Consider the following 14073-nt stretch of genomic DNA (forward strand, 5'->3'; position numbering starts at 1 on the left):
CATATTTAAATATGCTGAACTGTGTATTAAAAACATACTTAAATAATACAATTGTTTATAAATGTAGCTTTGATAGATGTTTGAATAAGGTTTCCAGTAACAAAAAGCGTGTTATGATCGATTAAATGCGCTGATACGTCATTTTGCCTGCTAAACACATAAGCTGAGTGGAGTGTTGGACCGCTCCAAGATGGCCGCCCTAAATTTCGTCAGCGACAATAGGTGAGAGCGGTCCATGAGGCGTCTATCCTTATATTATGTCTATGTTGACACCTGCCATTATGCGCCACAGTTTTCGGGGCTAGCTTCCAGTGTTGTCACTGACTTCAGCACCTTTCAAGGGTTGACGCGACCTCATACTGGCACCTCCCACGCCTCACGGACCGCTCTCGTCTATTTTCGCTGACGAGATTTAGGGCGGCCATCTTAGAGCGGTCGACCGCTCCACTCAGCGTTATACGTTTGGCAGGCACAATGACGTATTTGCGCATTTAATCTTTCATAACACTCTGTTTTGTGGAAACCTTATACAAACAGCTACATTTATAAACAATTATATTTTTAAGTATTTTTTAATTGTATTATACATAGTATTATAGAGTATAATCCCCACTAAGCATATTTAAATATGCTTCACTTTCAGACTAGGAATAGAATATTCTTTGGTGACAGTTTCTGTGTCAGATTTAATATAAATAAATTTATAATTCAAGAAAACACCGGTGGATCTGGCACAAAGTATTGCATTTCCTCTTAAGCAAATACGCCCTGGTCTATTTTGGATACAGTCTCAAATTTCAGTTTCCAATAAAGAGCCTCACTGAAAGCATGTTGACAGCTGCCATAAGGTGCCACTTGTGCCACGGGTTTCCGGGGAGGATGCCACTTGCACCGGGCAAAGTGGCACAAGTAAGGTGACCATGGGTGCCACTGGCTGCTGTGACCTCATTCTATCGGTTTCAGACAGAATGTAGCATATGAATAACTTTAGTTCAAACAAATAGAAATAAAATATATCTTAATTAAAACATAATTCTCATACATATTTAAATATACAGCCGGTGTTCCGACTTGTGTTCCGACTTAGCAGAGAAAGACAACACCTGCACTGAATGGACCTTACCAAGCTCCGCCCAGAAACGCCCCTCGAAAGTCCCATGTGACTTCATGTCTCACATTAACCTATTTCTGAATCGATTAGTTTAGCATTTCTGCCGGATTTTCACAAAATATCAGCCACGACAATGGACATGGGAACCAACAAGTTCATGTCATCTTTTTTGGACGACATCAAGATGTTTTAGCCACGCGATGCCTCTAACATTGTGCGAGTTGCAGCTAAATGCTACCAGTCGATGAGGAAAACAGCAGATCCTCAGACCCTCAGCATAAATATAGCTGTGGACAAGATCACTGATGGCTGTTGTTCTTGCAAGGCTGGGTAAGTCGGACATTCATGGCTTTGAGGGTTCGAATGTGCCTAGGACTTATACACAGTACTCGGTGCTAGCGTGGCTAACACGATTACAGTTTAGTAAAAGCTAGTGTGGCTAACACAATTACAGTTTATTAAAAGCTAGCGTGTAGCGTGGCTAACACGATTACATTTTAGTAAAAAGCCTTTTCAGGTTAAATAAAATCTTTAATGTATGTCAGATACGGTACACATTGCATATTGATCTGTTCAGCTGACGTAAGGCTGTAACAGACAGGCTTCAGGATGTAGAAGTTGTATCGGTACTGCCATTATGCTGTACTTGGCTAAAAGGTTTTCATAATGGATGTATTTATTATTGAAAATTTTTTTTCATTCACTAAACACAAAGAAAGCAAAGCAATAATACTTACACCAGCAGACACTTTGTTCTTATTGATCCTACAACTGTTGAGCTGCAAATGCTGTCGTGCACAAGCTTTGATTCAAGCAAGGCATTCCGTTTCAGATTTTGGAAATCTGTGAATTTTAGTTCCACAAACATACAGGCGATCTGTACATCGCCTGTACAGATACCCCACTGACGGAAACCATTTTTTTTCGAGTCCTGACGCAAAAACTTTCTGTCGGTCTGGTAGTCCACAATGTACATTAGCATGAGTTTGTGAGCTGGTAACCCACGTGATAGCTGTGACGTAAAATGGGCATTAGCCAATGAAAGGCGGACCCTGTGGTAAGGTCCATGCATGTCAGATGGGATCTCTTCTGCGACAGCTGATAATAGCTACCACTAGGTGCCACGACAACTGACACTAGGTGGCCATGATATGTCAGTGCTGACAAGCTCCTGTCAATTCCGGATTATAATTATTTTCATACAATTACCTTAATATAATGCTATTGATTATTTCACTAATATTGACTTATTAGTTAATATTAGTGACAGTGGCAACATCAGATATTGACAATTCCAGAGTGATATTATGTTCAGCGTGGTTCCATGACATGTCATAATTTCCCAAGAAAGTAATAGACCAGGCAGCCACTATAACTTTCAGAGTTTTTTTTTAAGATAATGCAAAGTTTTTGGAAAACATGTTATCACAATTTTCCTAAAATGCCTGTTAACCAGTTTTAAAGAGTTATTACTTGTTATTATTTAATACATTTAATATCTTCTATTTTTTTCATTAATTGTGAAGTTCATTCCAGATTTGTGCGGCATAAATGAAGGTTGTTTCCCCGTGTTTGTTTCTGGTTCTGGACATTGTTTTTAAAGTTTTCTTATTCAAAGATGAGACAATGAATAAAATCTGAACTACAAAATGCATTTCAATAGGATTTTCAAGGCAGCAGGAGGACTTTCACTTTCAAGTTAAACCACCTTCAAATTTTTTACACTAATATTGAATATTGATAAGTCAAAACAGAAAGTATGTACACCTCAAAAATTTGACACTGTCATTATAACTTTAAAATGATAGTGGCACTAACAAAAAATGTTGCTGCATAAACCAGCACAAATATAGCACAAACATTTGACACCAGTTTTGTTTGATTTCATAAAAGTGTGGGGCTGGTTGACCTTTTGACCTTTACACTTTCATTAATATCTTCAAAGCCAAAGCAGCACAAACGAAACTTTTTCCTCGCCAAACCAGCACAAACGTAGTCGAGTTGACACCCATTTTGTCTGATTTTAAGAAGGTGGGGGGGCTGGTTGACCTTTGATGACCTCTAGAAACATTTCTTTATATCTTTAAAATGATAGCGGCACAAACGCAAATTTTTGCTGCACAAACGCTTGACACGAATTTCATCTGATTTGAAGAAGGTGGGGGGGCCAACTTCACTCAGGTCTGGACTCTTGGTCTAAGGCAATAACAGTTTCATAATAATGGCCACATAAATTTTATCCAAATAAATGAAAATAGTAGCATTATCTTGCTTCTAACTCATATCTTATTACTATATTATATTAATGTCAGACTCTGATTTCCTTGCTTCACTAAGTGTTGTTCAGTGTTTCTCCTGCAAACAAAAGACTCAGCGCTGATTCTCCTTTCTACAAGATGTAAAGAATTCAAGCATCATTGTATCAGCTTCCAAAGTACTTTCAGATTTTTTATTTTTTTGTTTGCATATTTTCTCTCAAGAACAATGTCCTGTCACAGTGCGTCTTTAGATTGATGCTGAGATGATGTCATTCATGAGAACAGGAAAATGGAGCCTTCTGATGTTAAAACAGGAATTTATTGCAAATGAGAAGTATGACTTCAAATTCTAAAATATGTTGTTGCATTTGTCACATTAAACATGAATAATGTCCATCATTTTTGCATCTAGGACAACAGCCCCTGCTCCTCAAAATGTGTAATGCATAGTAAGGAGAGTAAAACATCTTAGGTGACATGTTCAGAGATCCTTTAGATGGCTCCTGGTTGGTCTATTCCAAGACTCCAGGCAAACAGAATGGTGGAAGTTGACAGGATGTCTTGCTGCTTTTCCTGCCCTGGTTCCTGCATTGGTTGACAGCCTGCTTACCTCACCTACTCACCCACTGACTGAATGATGGTGACTGGTAAAAAACCCACTTACATACAGAGCTCCCTAAAGCCTACGTATTTATACGTGAAACCCCCATATCCCAAACAAAAATAAATGAAGAAATTTACTAAACAACAAATTTATTTGAAACTAAAATTGAATAAAATTACTATGAATCAACCAGAAAATAAGCAAATCCATAAAATAAACTAAATAATCCAAACTCTTAAGATTCAACAAAAAATGGAGAAATAGCTCCTTCATGAAGTTAAAGGGAAAGTTCTCTGGACGTTGGATCTGACAGACTGTGGTGATAAAATAACTCATCACCTGTCATCCAAAATAGAAACAGAATCTTTGTCCCTGTTCAGTCCATTAATAGAGACGTTTAATATTTAAAACATCATGACATACTGCTGTGTGAACTCATTTAAATTCCAAAGTGGTGACACACTTTGGAATTTGGTTTCTTGTTGTCAGATGAATTATGTGCATGTTTGATCTCCTGGTTTGATTTTGGTTGTATTGCTGAGTTAAATGGAACTGTTCCTTTTTTCACTAAACTCCTTGCTTTGTTGAAATTACCCACAATGCTCTGGTTTGTTTAAAAGGTTGAAAGCTGCATTATCCTTATTTCTATTTCTGTGTCTGAAGTAAAGTCAGATCTGACAACTAACAATATTCAAAATACTTTATTGATCCCAAATGGGTATTAAATGTTGTTGCAACTCATATTAATTAAATTTTTTCGAAGAGTCATTATAGATAGTGATGGGTGTTGGCAGGAAAGATCTCCTGTAGCAGTCTGTACTACAGCGAATCTAAAGAAGCCTCCGACTGAAGACATTCTCTTTTCCCATGACAGTCTCATGAAAATGATGAGGGTTCTCCATAATTTTGTTGTTTTTATGAAGAGTCCTTTGTATCATCATCTCCAAAAGTTCCACAGTCGTCCCCAGAGCAGAACCAGAATAGAACAGGACCAGCCTTCTTTATCAGGCTGTTGAACCTTTTTAAGTTCCTGGTTCTGATGCTGCAGCCGCAACAGATGGCAGCAGAAGAGATGATGCTCTCTTCACTGTTGTATTCCCAGTAGTGCAGTCTGTTGTCCAGATGAAAATCGAGGTATTTATATTCCTCAACCACCTTCTTCTCCCATGATGGAAACGGGGAGAAGAAACACTGCGTCTTCTGAGCTCTACTTCACAATATTGTTGTAATATTAATGCAGTACATTAATTAAATCTGTTTAATTCAAACCATTCAGGAATCATCCATCCATCCATCCATTTTCCTTACACCCTTGTCCCTCAGTGGGGTCAGGAGGGGTGCTGGTGCCCATCTCCAGCTAACGTTCCGGGCGAGAGGCGGGGTCACCCTGGACAGGTCGCCAGTCTGTCGCACATTCAGGAATCAAAGAGCAACAAAATCGAGCACTCAAGTTTAAGATTGTTATATTGCTTTCATTTTATGAGGAAATCATCATTTTCATTTGAAACCAGTGTAACAGCTTTAAATAGCATGTTGAGTAGCAAAAACAAGCATAAAAAGACTCAGTGTGCAACATAAAGATACAAAATAGAGGTAATATTTGTAGAATTTCTGTAAAAAAAAGTTGAACAAAGGGAGGAAAACATGTTCCAGATCCATATCTGTTAACCAGGTTGTTCTGCCTGGATGCAGACAGACACAGAACCTTCCGACATGCACCAGAGGAACTTTCAGGAAGGAGCAGTAAGTGAGCAGTTATGCTGCAGCTGCATGGCAGCAGAACCCCGTACTCTCCATCAGTTCATATTCTCTGGTTTTAAGAGTTAAAGGCATACATTCTTCATCAGAACACAGAAACAGATATTAGCTGAATCAAGTCAATCAGGCAATAGAGTTCATCGTTTACATGATGTTAACCTTTTGCATATAGTGAAATATGTTTAATTATCTCATGATTATTGTTTATGTGACTCACTGCTAAGGTTGCAACAGCAGGAGCTCACAGTTAATTGCAGATCTATTTGATCTGTAGGTAAAAGAAAAAAATACATGACATGAAGAGAGAAAGCTGAGGTTGAAGTAAACGCAGAGGAAACATCTGGGTGACGCAGGCAGTGCAGCTGATTTAGAGGGCAGCATGGGTGTGGAACCAAGACGTGCAGGTGAGAGAGTCCACAATCATCTGAGGCCGAAGGAACCAATCAGAGGATCACACAGCTGGAGGAGGAGGAGGCTTCTGCACTGCTGGGCAGAGAGAATGTTCTCAATCAAACCGTCTCACATGGAACAGAAGGCAAGTTAGGAATAGAAAACTTAACTATTGCTGTAACACACTCACATACAGTCATGTTTAATCTTCAGTCAATCAATCATGTTTATTTTTATAGCATATTTATGCAACAAGGCAGTTCAAAGTGCTTTATATTATAAAAACCTAAAGTCGTAAAAACACCATAAAATTTTGTTTTTTAAATTTATGGTGTTTATCAGTTTATTTCTTACTAATAAACATTACATTTTCTTTTCATTCTTATATTTTTTCCATCACATTAATAATTTATTTAATGTCTCCATTGTTTTTAGGATATATTTGTTGTCCAGCTAATAAAGCTATTCCAAAGTTCCAAGCAGAAACTGTCACCCGAGAGAGCAAAACAGAATATAACTCTTCACTATGGAATGTTCAGATCTGCGGAGCTACAAGAACCTTACCTCGGTTCTGCGTCGACGGACTGCTTTGTCCTCTTGGGGGCGCTGCACTCCAGCTCACCCACTGACTTCTGAGCATGCTCCGAGGGTTCAACGCTGGCCTGAAGGCAGAGGCGGAATTTTAGTTTACAAAGTGGAAACTAATTTCTGACCAAGCATGTAGAAATGACAGTACAGCTAAACACAGAGCAGCCTGACTGTCCCAGGTGGCTGACAGGAAACAGCCTCAACCTGAACTGGATGATCAGTCTAATCTTTATAGAACACAGAAGACCTGCAGCAGATTACCAACAGAGATGCTGTTTTATTTTAACCTTATTTTGTATAATCTTTGTTTTGGGTAACACTTTATTTGAAGGGGTTGTGCATAAGACTGACATGACACTGTCAAAAACATGACATAACATCTGTCATGAACATAAAGGAGTCTTTATGAATGTTTATGACAGTTGTCATGAAGTGTCATTTGGTAAATAATGACACTTTTAATGCAAAGTTGCTCTAAAAGTCCATTAAAAATGCCAACGTTGCATTAAATTATCATAATTTACAAAATCATACAAAAGACTCATGCATAAGACTGACATGACACTGTCATAAGACAGTGTCATGTCAGTCTTATGCACACCCCTTCATAAGACTAATTTCAAATTTACAGTTTGCAGGATCTTCTTTATGGTCTGACCAAGTATGAACTGCACAGATTGTACAGTACATGGTTTTCAGAAGGCCCCCATTTCTGTGTTAAAACACCATTTATTGGTCTGATGTAATAATACAATTTTCGGCCAAACTGAATTTGAGAATTTTGTTATTTATAAGCCAGAATCGTGAAAATTAAATGAAATAAATATATTCACATGCATCAAGCCCTTTGAAGATCATCAAAACTACTGAAGCACAAAATTGACTGGAATTAAAAGCCAGAATTTCTACCAGTGAGGAAGTTTCTGACAGCTTTTCCACTCACCTGGTCTCTCTTCCTGCCTGGATTGGTGTGATCCACAGCCGGGTGGAGAGGTTGGCCACACCGCTCATCTCTCTGAAGAACCACTGTGTGCTTAGACTGCAGCTTCCTGGAAACACATCAGCGGTCACATTCAGCATTATGCCAGATGAGTGTTTGTTGAAGGACCTGTTCTGTATAAATATGGAGGACCTTTGTGTGCACATATAGCACCAAACTGAGGGAACAAACCCTGCAAAAGTAGTGGAGAGAGATACAAAGGTTTGGAAAGTCCCAACTTCTGGTCACATTTGGTAGTGATCTGGTAATAACGACATGTCTTATCACACCGGAGACAAGAAAATACCTGCAGTCCCCTCTAAAAGTATTGGAACAGTAAAGCCAAATTCTTTGGTTTTGTTGTACACTGAAGACATTTGGGTTTAAGATCAAAAGATGAACATGAGACAAGAGTTCAGAATGTCAACGGACTGCCAGGAAATAAAATATCAGCTTTTACTTCCTGGTGAAATAAATGTGAATACGTTATGCAAATTAGTTTATATCACTCTTTGCATTAATTATATCGCAGCATTTTTTGGTGAGCAAAAGTAAAGGGAAAATAATGTTAACCTGAATAATATGTAATATTTAATAATAATACATTTTATTTATAATATCTTTTAAATCAAGTGGGACACATTCACATGCTGACATGGCTGCAATGTTCAGCCTGACAGAAGTGTGTTGCCCAAAGACACAAACAACAAAGGCGGCGCGGGAATCGAACAAGTGATCCAGTGATTGCGAGGCGAACACCTACCGCCGTCCCCACCGTCACCCCTACGTCCTGCAGTGACCGCCTCAGGCCTGTGACCCATCAACTTCACCAAACCCTTCTTCACTGTGATGCTTTTCCAGGTTTTTACTGCAGATTCTTTCAGTTCTTGTTTGTTTGGGGGGGAGGCGGGGGTCTCCTGTTGGTCTCCTCTTCGGGAGGTGAAATGTGTTCTCTGTTGGGTTAAGGTCAGATGACTGTCTTGCAGTCCAAAACCTTCCAGTTTTTTCCCTTGATTTCTCCTTCGGTTGGCAGACAAATTACTTCAGTAAACTTTGGATTTTGTTCTGCTGCAATCAATATCAGTTACAGCATCGATAACATCATCAATAAAAATGAATGAGCCTGTTCCAGGAGCAGCCATGCAAGCCCAATCCTTGACATTATTTCCACCATGCTTCATAGATGAAAAAAAAACAGTTCCTTTCTTTCTCCACACTTTGGCCTTTCCATCACTTTGGTAGAAATTGATCTTGGTCTCATCAGTCCTTAAGTTTGTGTTCCTGAACTTTTCTGGCTCATCTCTGTACTTCTTTGCAAATTGCAACCTGGCTTTCTGATTCTTACCACTGATAGGTGGTTTGCCTCTTTGAGTATATCCTCTATATTTTTGCTCTGAGTGTCTTCTTTGAACAGTGGATCGTGATACCTTCACCTCTGCACTGTGGAGGTCGTTGATGATGTCACTTACTGATGTTTTGAGGTTTTTCTTCATATCTCTCGCAATATTTTTGTTATCAACTACTGTTATTTTCCTTGGCAGACCTATTCGACATCTGTTGCTCAGTACAGTTCCAAATTGTTGTGCTTGCTGTGCCCAATGTTTGTCCAGTGGTTGAATGATTTTCCTTATTTTCTCAGCTTCAAAATGGCCGTCTGTTCTCCTCTAGACAGCTCTCTGGTATTCATGTTGATTTATTGTCTTTAACAAGAAATATTCACTTTATGGGTATAAACAGGGTAAAAAGTAGACAAGTCAAAAGCTATTTAATGTTTGAACAATCAAAGTTAAAGGCAACACCTGGTGTGTGTGTGTGTGTGTGTGTGTGTGTGTGTGTGTGTGTGTGTGTGTGTGTGTGTATAGCTATATACCTTATGGCTGAGCTCAGGCTCTGATACCAGTCATTGAGGTCGTCGTGGTTACTGGACATCAGCAGGAGTTTTGCATTGGGGAAGGTTAGCTGGAGGAAGATATGGGAAGAAAAAGTTATTGGCAGCATGATGTCTGATGAAGATGCGAGTTCCTAATCAGTTCCTGTCTATTTTCATATTTCCAGGTCTGGAGTTTTTTTTTTTACTAAGTAGTGATATCCATTCTAAAAATAAGCAGGCTCCTGTTGATGGAACCGATACATTACAGGAGTGGTCTTGTCACATCAGTAACTTAAAATTTTAGGTTTTTATTATGATAATTTTAAAAGTAACAATAAAAATGGATGTTCAACTTATTCACAGTTTTTTTCTGTATGTGTGTGAGTGCATGTCAGTGCAGCCAACCTCCATAAACACTACTATTAAAAACAAAAAAATTGAAAAATGCTTCTTCAGGACATTTTTTACAACTTAATTTCTTTACCCATCTCTGGTACTTACCGAACTCCTGTAAGATTCTATCAAATAATGCATTTTTCTGTGTATTATTTTTAAAAATAGGGAAACGTCTTACTAACACAACTTCAAATGGGAGTATTGTAGTGTATAATATGCAATATAAGGTTGTAATAAAATATATTAAAAATAAATCTATGAAATGATTGAGACAGTATTCCAATGCCACGGGAAACTGTGAAACAGAAAACAATGATTCTGCATTTTAGATTGTGTTCCTTATATATATATATATCCCTTCATTCATACCACTGGGTTGGATGTTTTGTCTTTAGAGAAACATGAATTGCTTTGAATTGAAGCTTAATTTTTGCCTCATATTGAAAGGTTTGTTTGCTTAACAGGCCAAAGAACCTAAAGGACATTTGTAGCCAATTGGGTCATATCAGTTTCTTATTCCAAATGCTTGTTCTTAGGTGAAAAACCTGCCTGCAGTGATGGAGATCAGACAGTAGGGGGCAGCCCAGATCAAGTCAATACTACTCCTGAAAAAAGCCACTGCTGTTTCTACAAGAAATTAGCAGAATTAAGCCTCAAAGTGACATTTGGAGTAAAAAAAAAATGCTTGGAAGGAAAGTTAGTTAAGATTGTGCTGTAACCCAGGAGAAATTTCCAGGAAAAATAAAATTATTTTAAGAAGGCAAGAGGATTGATAATGTAATGAAATATTTAAAATTTTGTTTTCTCAATGGTTACATGACATTGATAAAGTAATCTGCGAGGCATTGACTAGAGACTGACCAGAAAGTTCATGAAGGATAATTGTATTTTAATCTAGACAGAAGGAGATGTATTTTTTTTTTATTTGCACATTTAAAATCTTTCAAATGTAACATCAACATAAGTCTTATTTAAGAGTTCAGTGAGTCAGGATGAGCAGAGTGCTTCATAATATTAGGCACCCACCCCTGCATAAATAAATTCCAGCTCCACTGCAGCACGGTAATTAGGGATTTGACAGGAAATCTGATCCTCTTAGGTAGAAATTATTTTGTGTAATAGGAACAGCAAAGCAGAAATCCTGATCGCTGCACATAATTTAGTCTAATTATTTATACATCAAAGAGAATCTGTCAGAGATGTGAGAAAATACTTGAGGAGTGAGGGAATATTAGCAGGAGGAGAGAGAGAGATGGGGAAGGTCAGGACAGACAGACAGAAAGAAGCAAGACATTAAGAACAACGGGAGGAAAAGGAGAAAGGAAAAAAAGGAAGGAGAGAAGAAAAAACCAGAATTTTTAATAAAAAATTATTTTTTTTTAAACTTTGCATATAGATTGGCATGGCATTTACAGCTGTCAAATTTAATTTAGCTTTAATTCCTCATGGTCCTGCGTGATGAGAGCCCTGGAGTGCTGATAGCCCTTTTCCTCTAGCTCAGGTAGGGGCCCAGGATCAATAATGTGTCGTTATGAGAAATTATGTGTAAAGCTATTGCGTATGCATGCGGGGCACTGTGGGATAAGAGGCTAATGAAATGCCATTTCTACCATTAGATAAGCTGCAGGGAGATGGCAGAGTGAGGTTGAGGAAGATGCATTTACTGGAGGACCAGAAGAGATGGATCTGCAACCTAATCGGATCCAGCAACTAGATGATTCTCTCTCTCTCTGTCTCTTTCTCTCACACACACACACGCACGCACGCACGCACGCACGCACGCACACACACACACACACACACACACACACACACACACACACACACACACACACACACACACACACACACACACACACACACACACACACACACACGCACACACGCACGCACACAAATGATTTTATTCACTTCCTGGTCACTTATTCTAAGCTTAACTCTACCTCTTACTTGTTTAACACTAATCCTCACAATAAGACAGACATAAAACCTGATCTATTTGTCCTTGGGGCACAGTCCCAGGAAATAATTTTTCCCCCCAGGCACAGGAAAGGCACAGACTCATGACAGAATAAAGTAGTTTTCTGACAAGAAGGTTGCCAGTTCAATTCTCCATGTAAAAATGTCCTTGAGCACCAAATGACTGTTTCACACAGAAACTATTAATGTAGTGATACAACATGCTTCTGATCACATTAATCAATAAGGACGGTAGATAATGAGCCAAAAGCCTGAAGGAGACGTCACAAAATTTGACAAGTTTAGCTCTTGACCAGAAAACAGAAACAAACATCCTCTGAAGCACGCCAAGTCAGCATAGCAACGCAGTGCTAGCAAGAATTCGCAGACAGACGTATTTTAGACTTCCAGACTAAAAACAGCTTTTGCTGAGCTTTCTGTAGGAGACTGCAGTGAACCCTGTGGAGCCAAGCTAAAAACAACACAGATGCTCTCAACTAAACATGGTATAGTGAGACAGAGGAAGAGCTTTGAGGAGTAAGGAGCAGTGTGGAGTTTGGATAGACGTCATGCAAATATCTCCAACGGTGCACTGAGTAAAAAGTTGAGGAAATTTCAACTTTGACCTGAGCACTGCCTAAGAGCCACCAAGCAGTTCGCACCTCCACACAGAGGTGAGAGCGTTGCTCCATCTGCACTTTGCTTTGCAAAGCTGCTGCACAAAAACTCAACAACAAATAGAGGAATTCTAGCGTTGAAGCTAGTGGTGCATTTGGTGTGGGCGACCCCGAGTTCTTCCCTCAGTTCCTTCATTTTTTACTCTCTTTTATTGCTCTTGCTTGAATGTTTTCTTATTAAAAGAATAAAGAGCCATAACATGAATAAACTATTGGCTCATGGTGGAATTACACATTCTAATTCTCTCCTCTTTACAGAGTAAAATGGTAACTAAACTGAACTTAGAGAGCTTTTCTAGTCATACTATAAACCTGTTGTGCTTTATTTTCTCCCTCTCTCACTATTTTTCTTATTAAAAACTTTTTCCTCATTATGTAGTTGTCATAGTTTTGACAATTAGTAGTAAAGCACTTCATCCTTTTTTCCTTTTACACATCATGCATACATTTAAGATTTTGCACATTATATTGACAGTTAAAACAAATGGTAGTCATTGTGTAAAAATGAATGTATTATGATAGAGTTTCAGATGCTTTTCTATGAAGCCACTACACATGATCAGTTTATTAGTAATTAGTAAAATGTGCACTTGGTTTGCCATTACTTGGCAAGTGGAAAGTGCCATAAGTTTCCTTGTTGCGTCTAACTTTCCCAAGCAGCTTGTGAACCCTTTCTGGCATTATTGTATGAAATTACCTTGTGGGTTGGATCCAATTATATCTGGCCTGTAAGGCCTAGGTCTTAATATGCCTGTCTTAAATCATTTACACTGACATTAACACTTCACAACTCAAGAAAAAAGCCCCTTCCCACCCGAGAATAATTACCAAGCATCTTTTTAATTAGTACACAACGCACTTGCATGGTTAATACTAAAAAAACAAAGAAATTCCATCTTCTGGATAGACTGAGTGCTGAAGTTAACCTAATAGGCAAACGTTTGAACTGATCTTGTTTAATTAATATATAAAATTTTTCTGTGTATTGCAGAGCAAAAAAAAAAAAAGAAAATCATAATTCTGTTTGTGTTTTCAAAAACTAAAAACAAAGCTCTCGTGCCAAAGGTTACAAGAACTTACACTGAGCAGTCCTCCCTGGCTCCTGGTGTGGCCAAACACCTTTTCAACAGCAGAGTCTTGCAGCGGGTAGGCATGCTGGCCTACAAACTTCTCGTCATTGGAGAGAGACAGCGGGCTGCAGCGTCTGGCCTCCAGCAGGAGGTCAGAGAACAGGAAGAACATCTTGGGCTTCGCCTCAGAGCCCTTTGGAGGAACCACGTTTAGCCAACCCTCACGGATGAACCATCTTCCTGTGGAATGGAGATGATTGGTTGAAATCTTTTACTTTCTCTCCAGGACGTTGGTTATTTGGAAATTCAAAAATCAAGATTGAACATGGAAAAAATCCAAATAAATCATTTTTAGCTTAATTTCTTTTCTGATTTTGGCTATGGGTGACAGCATAATGTAGCAGAAGATGCAG

General features: G+C 38.7%; 1 protein-coding gene across 3 annotated transcripts in view; it reads right to left on the reverse strand.

Moving 5' to 3' along the window:
• Positions 1–5423: 5423 nt before the first annotated feature.
• arhgef39 (Rho guanine nucleotide exchange factor (GEF) 39) overlaps positions 5424–14073 on the reverse strand; it is a 28470-nt gene continuing 19820 nt past the window's right edge. For 2 of the 3 annotated variants that reach the window (XM_008401541.3, XM_008401539.3), the window contains 5 exons: positions 13671–13900; positions 9559–9647; positions 7653–7758; positions 6686–6783; positions 5424–6217 (listed from right to left, as the gene is read on the reverse strand). In XM_008401541.3, coding sequence (XP_008399763.2) covers positions 6175–6217; positions 6686–6783; positions 7653–7758; positions 9559–9647; positions 13671–13900 — 566 coding nt within the window. In that variant the 3' untranslated portion in view covers positions 5424–6174. The remainder of the gene's footprint in view (positions 6218–6685; positions 6784–7652; positions 7759–9558; positions 9648–13670; positions 13901–14073) is intronic. The other variant, XM_008401540.3, reaches the window with a different exon arrangement.

The sequence above is a fragment of the Poecilia reticulata genome, chromosome 23, assembly GCF_904066995.2.
Source record: "Poecilia reticulata chromosome 23, P_reticulata-male-v2, whole genome shotgun sequence".
NCBI lineage: Eukaryota > Metazoa > Chordata > Actinopteri > Cyprinodontiformes > Poeciliidae > Poecilia > Poecilia reticulata.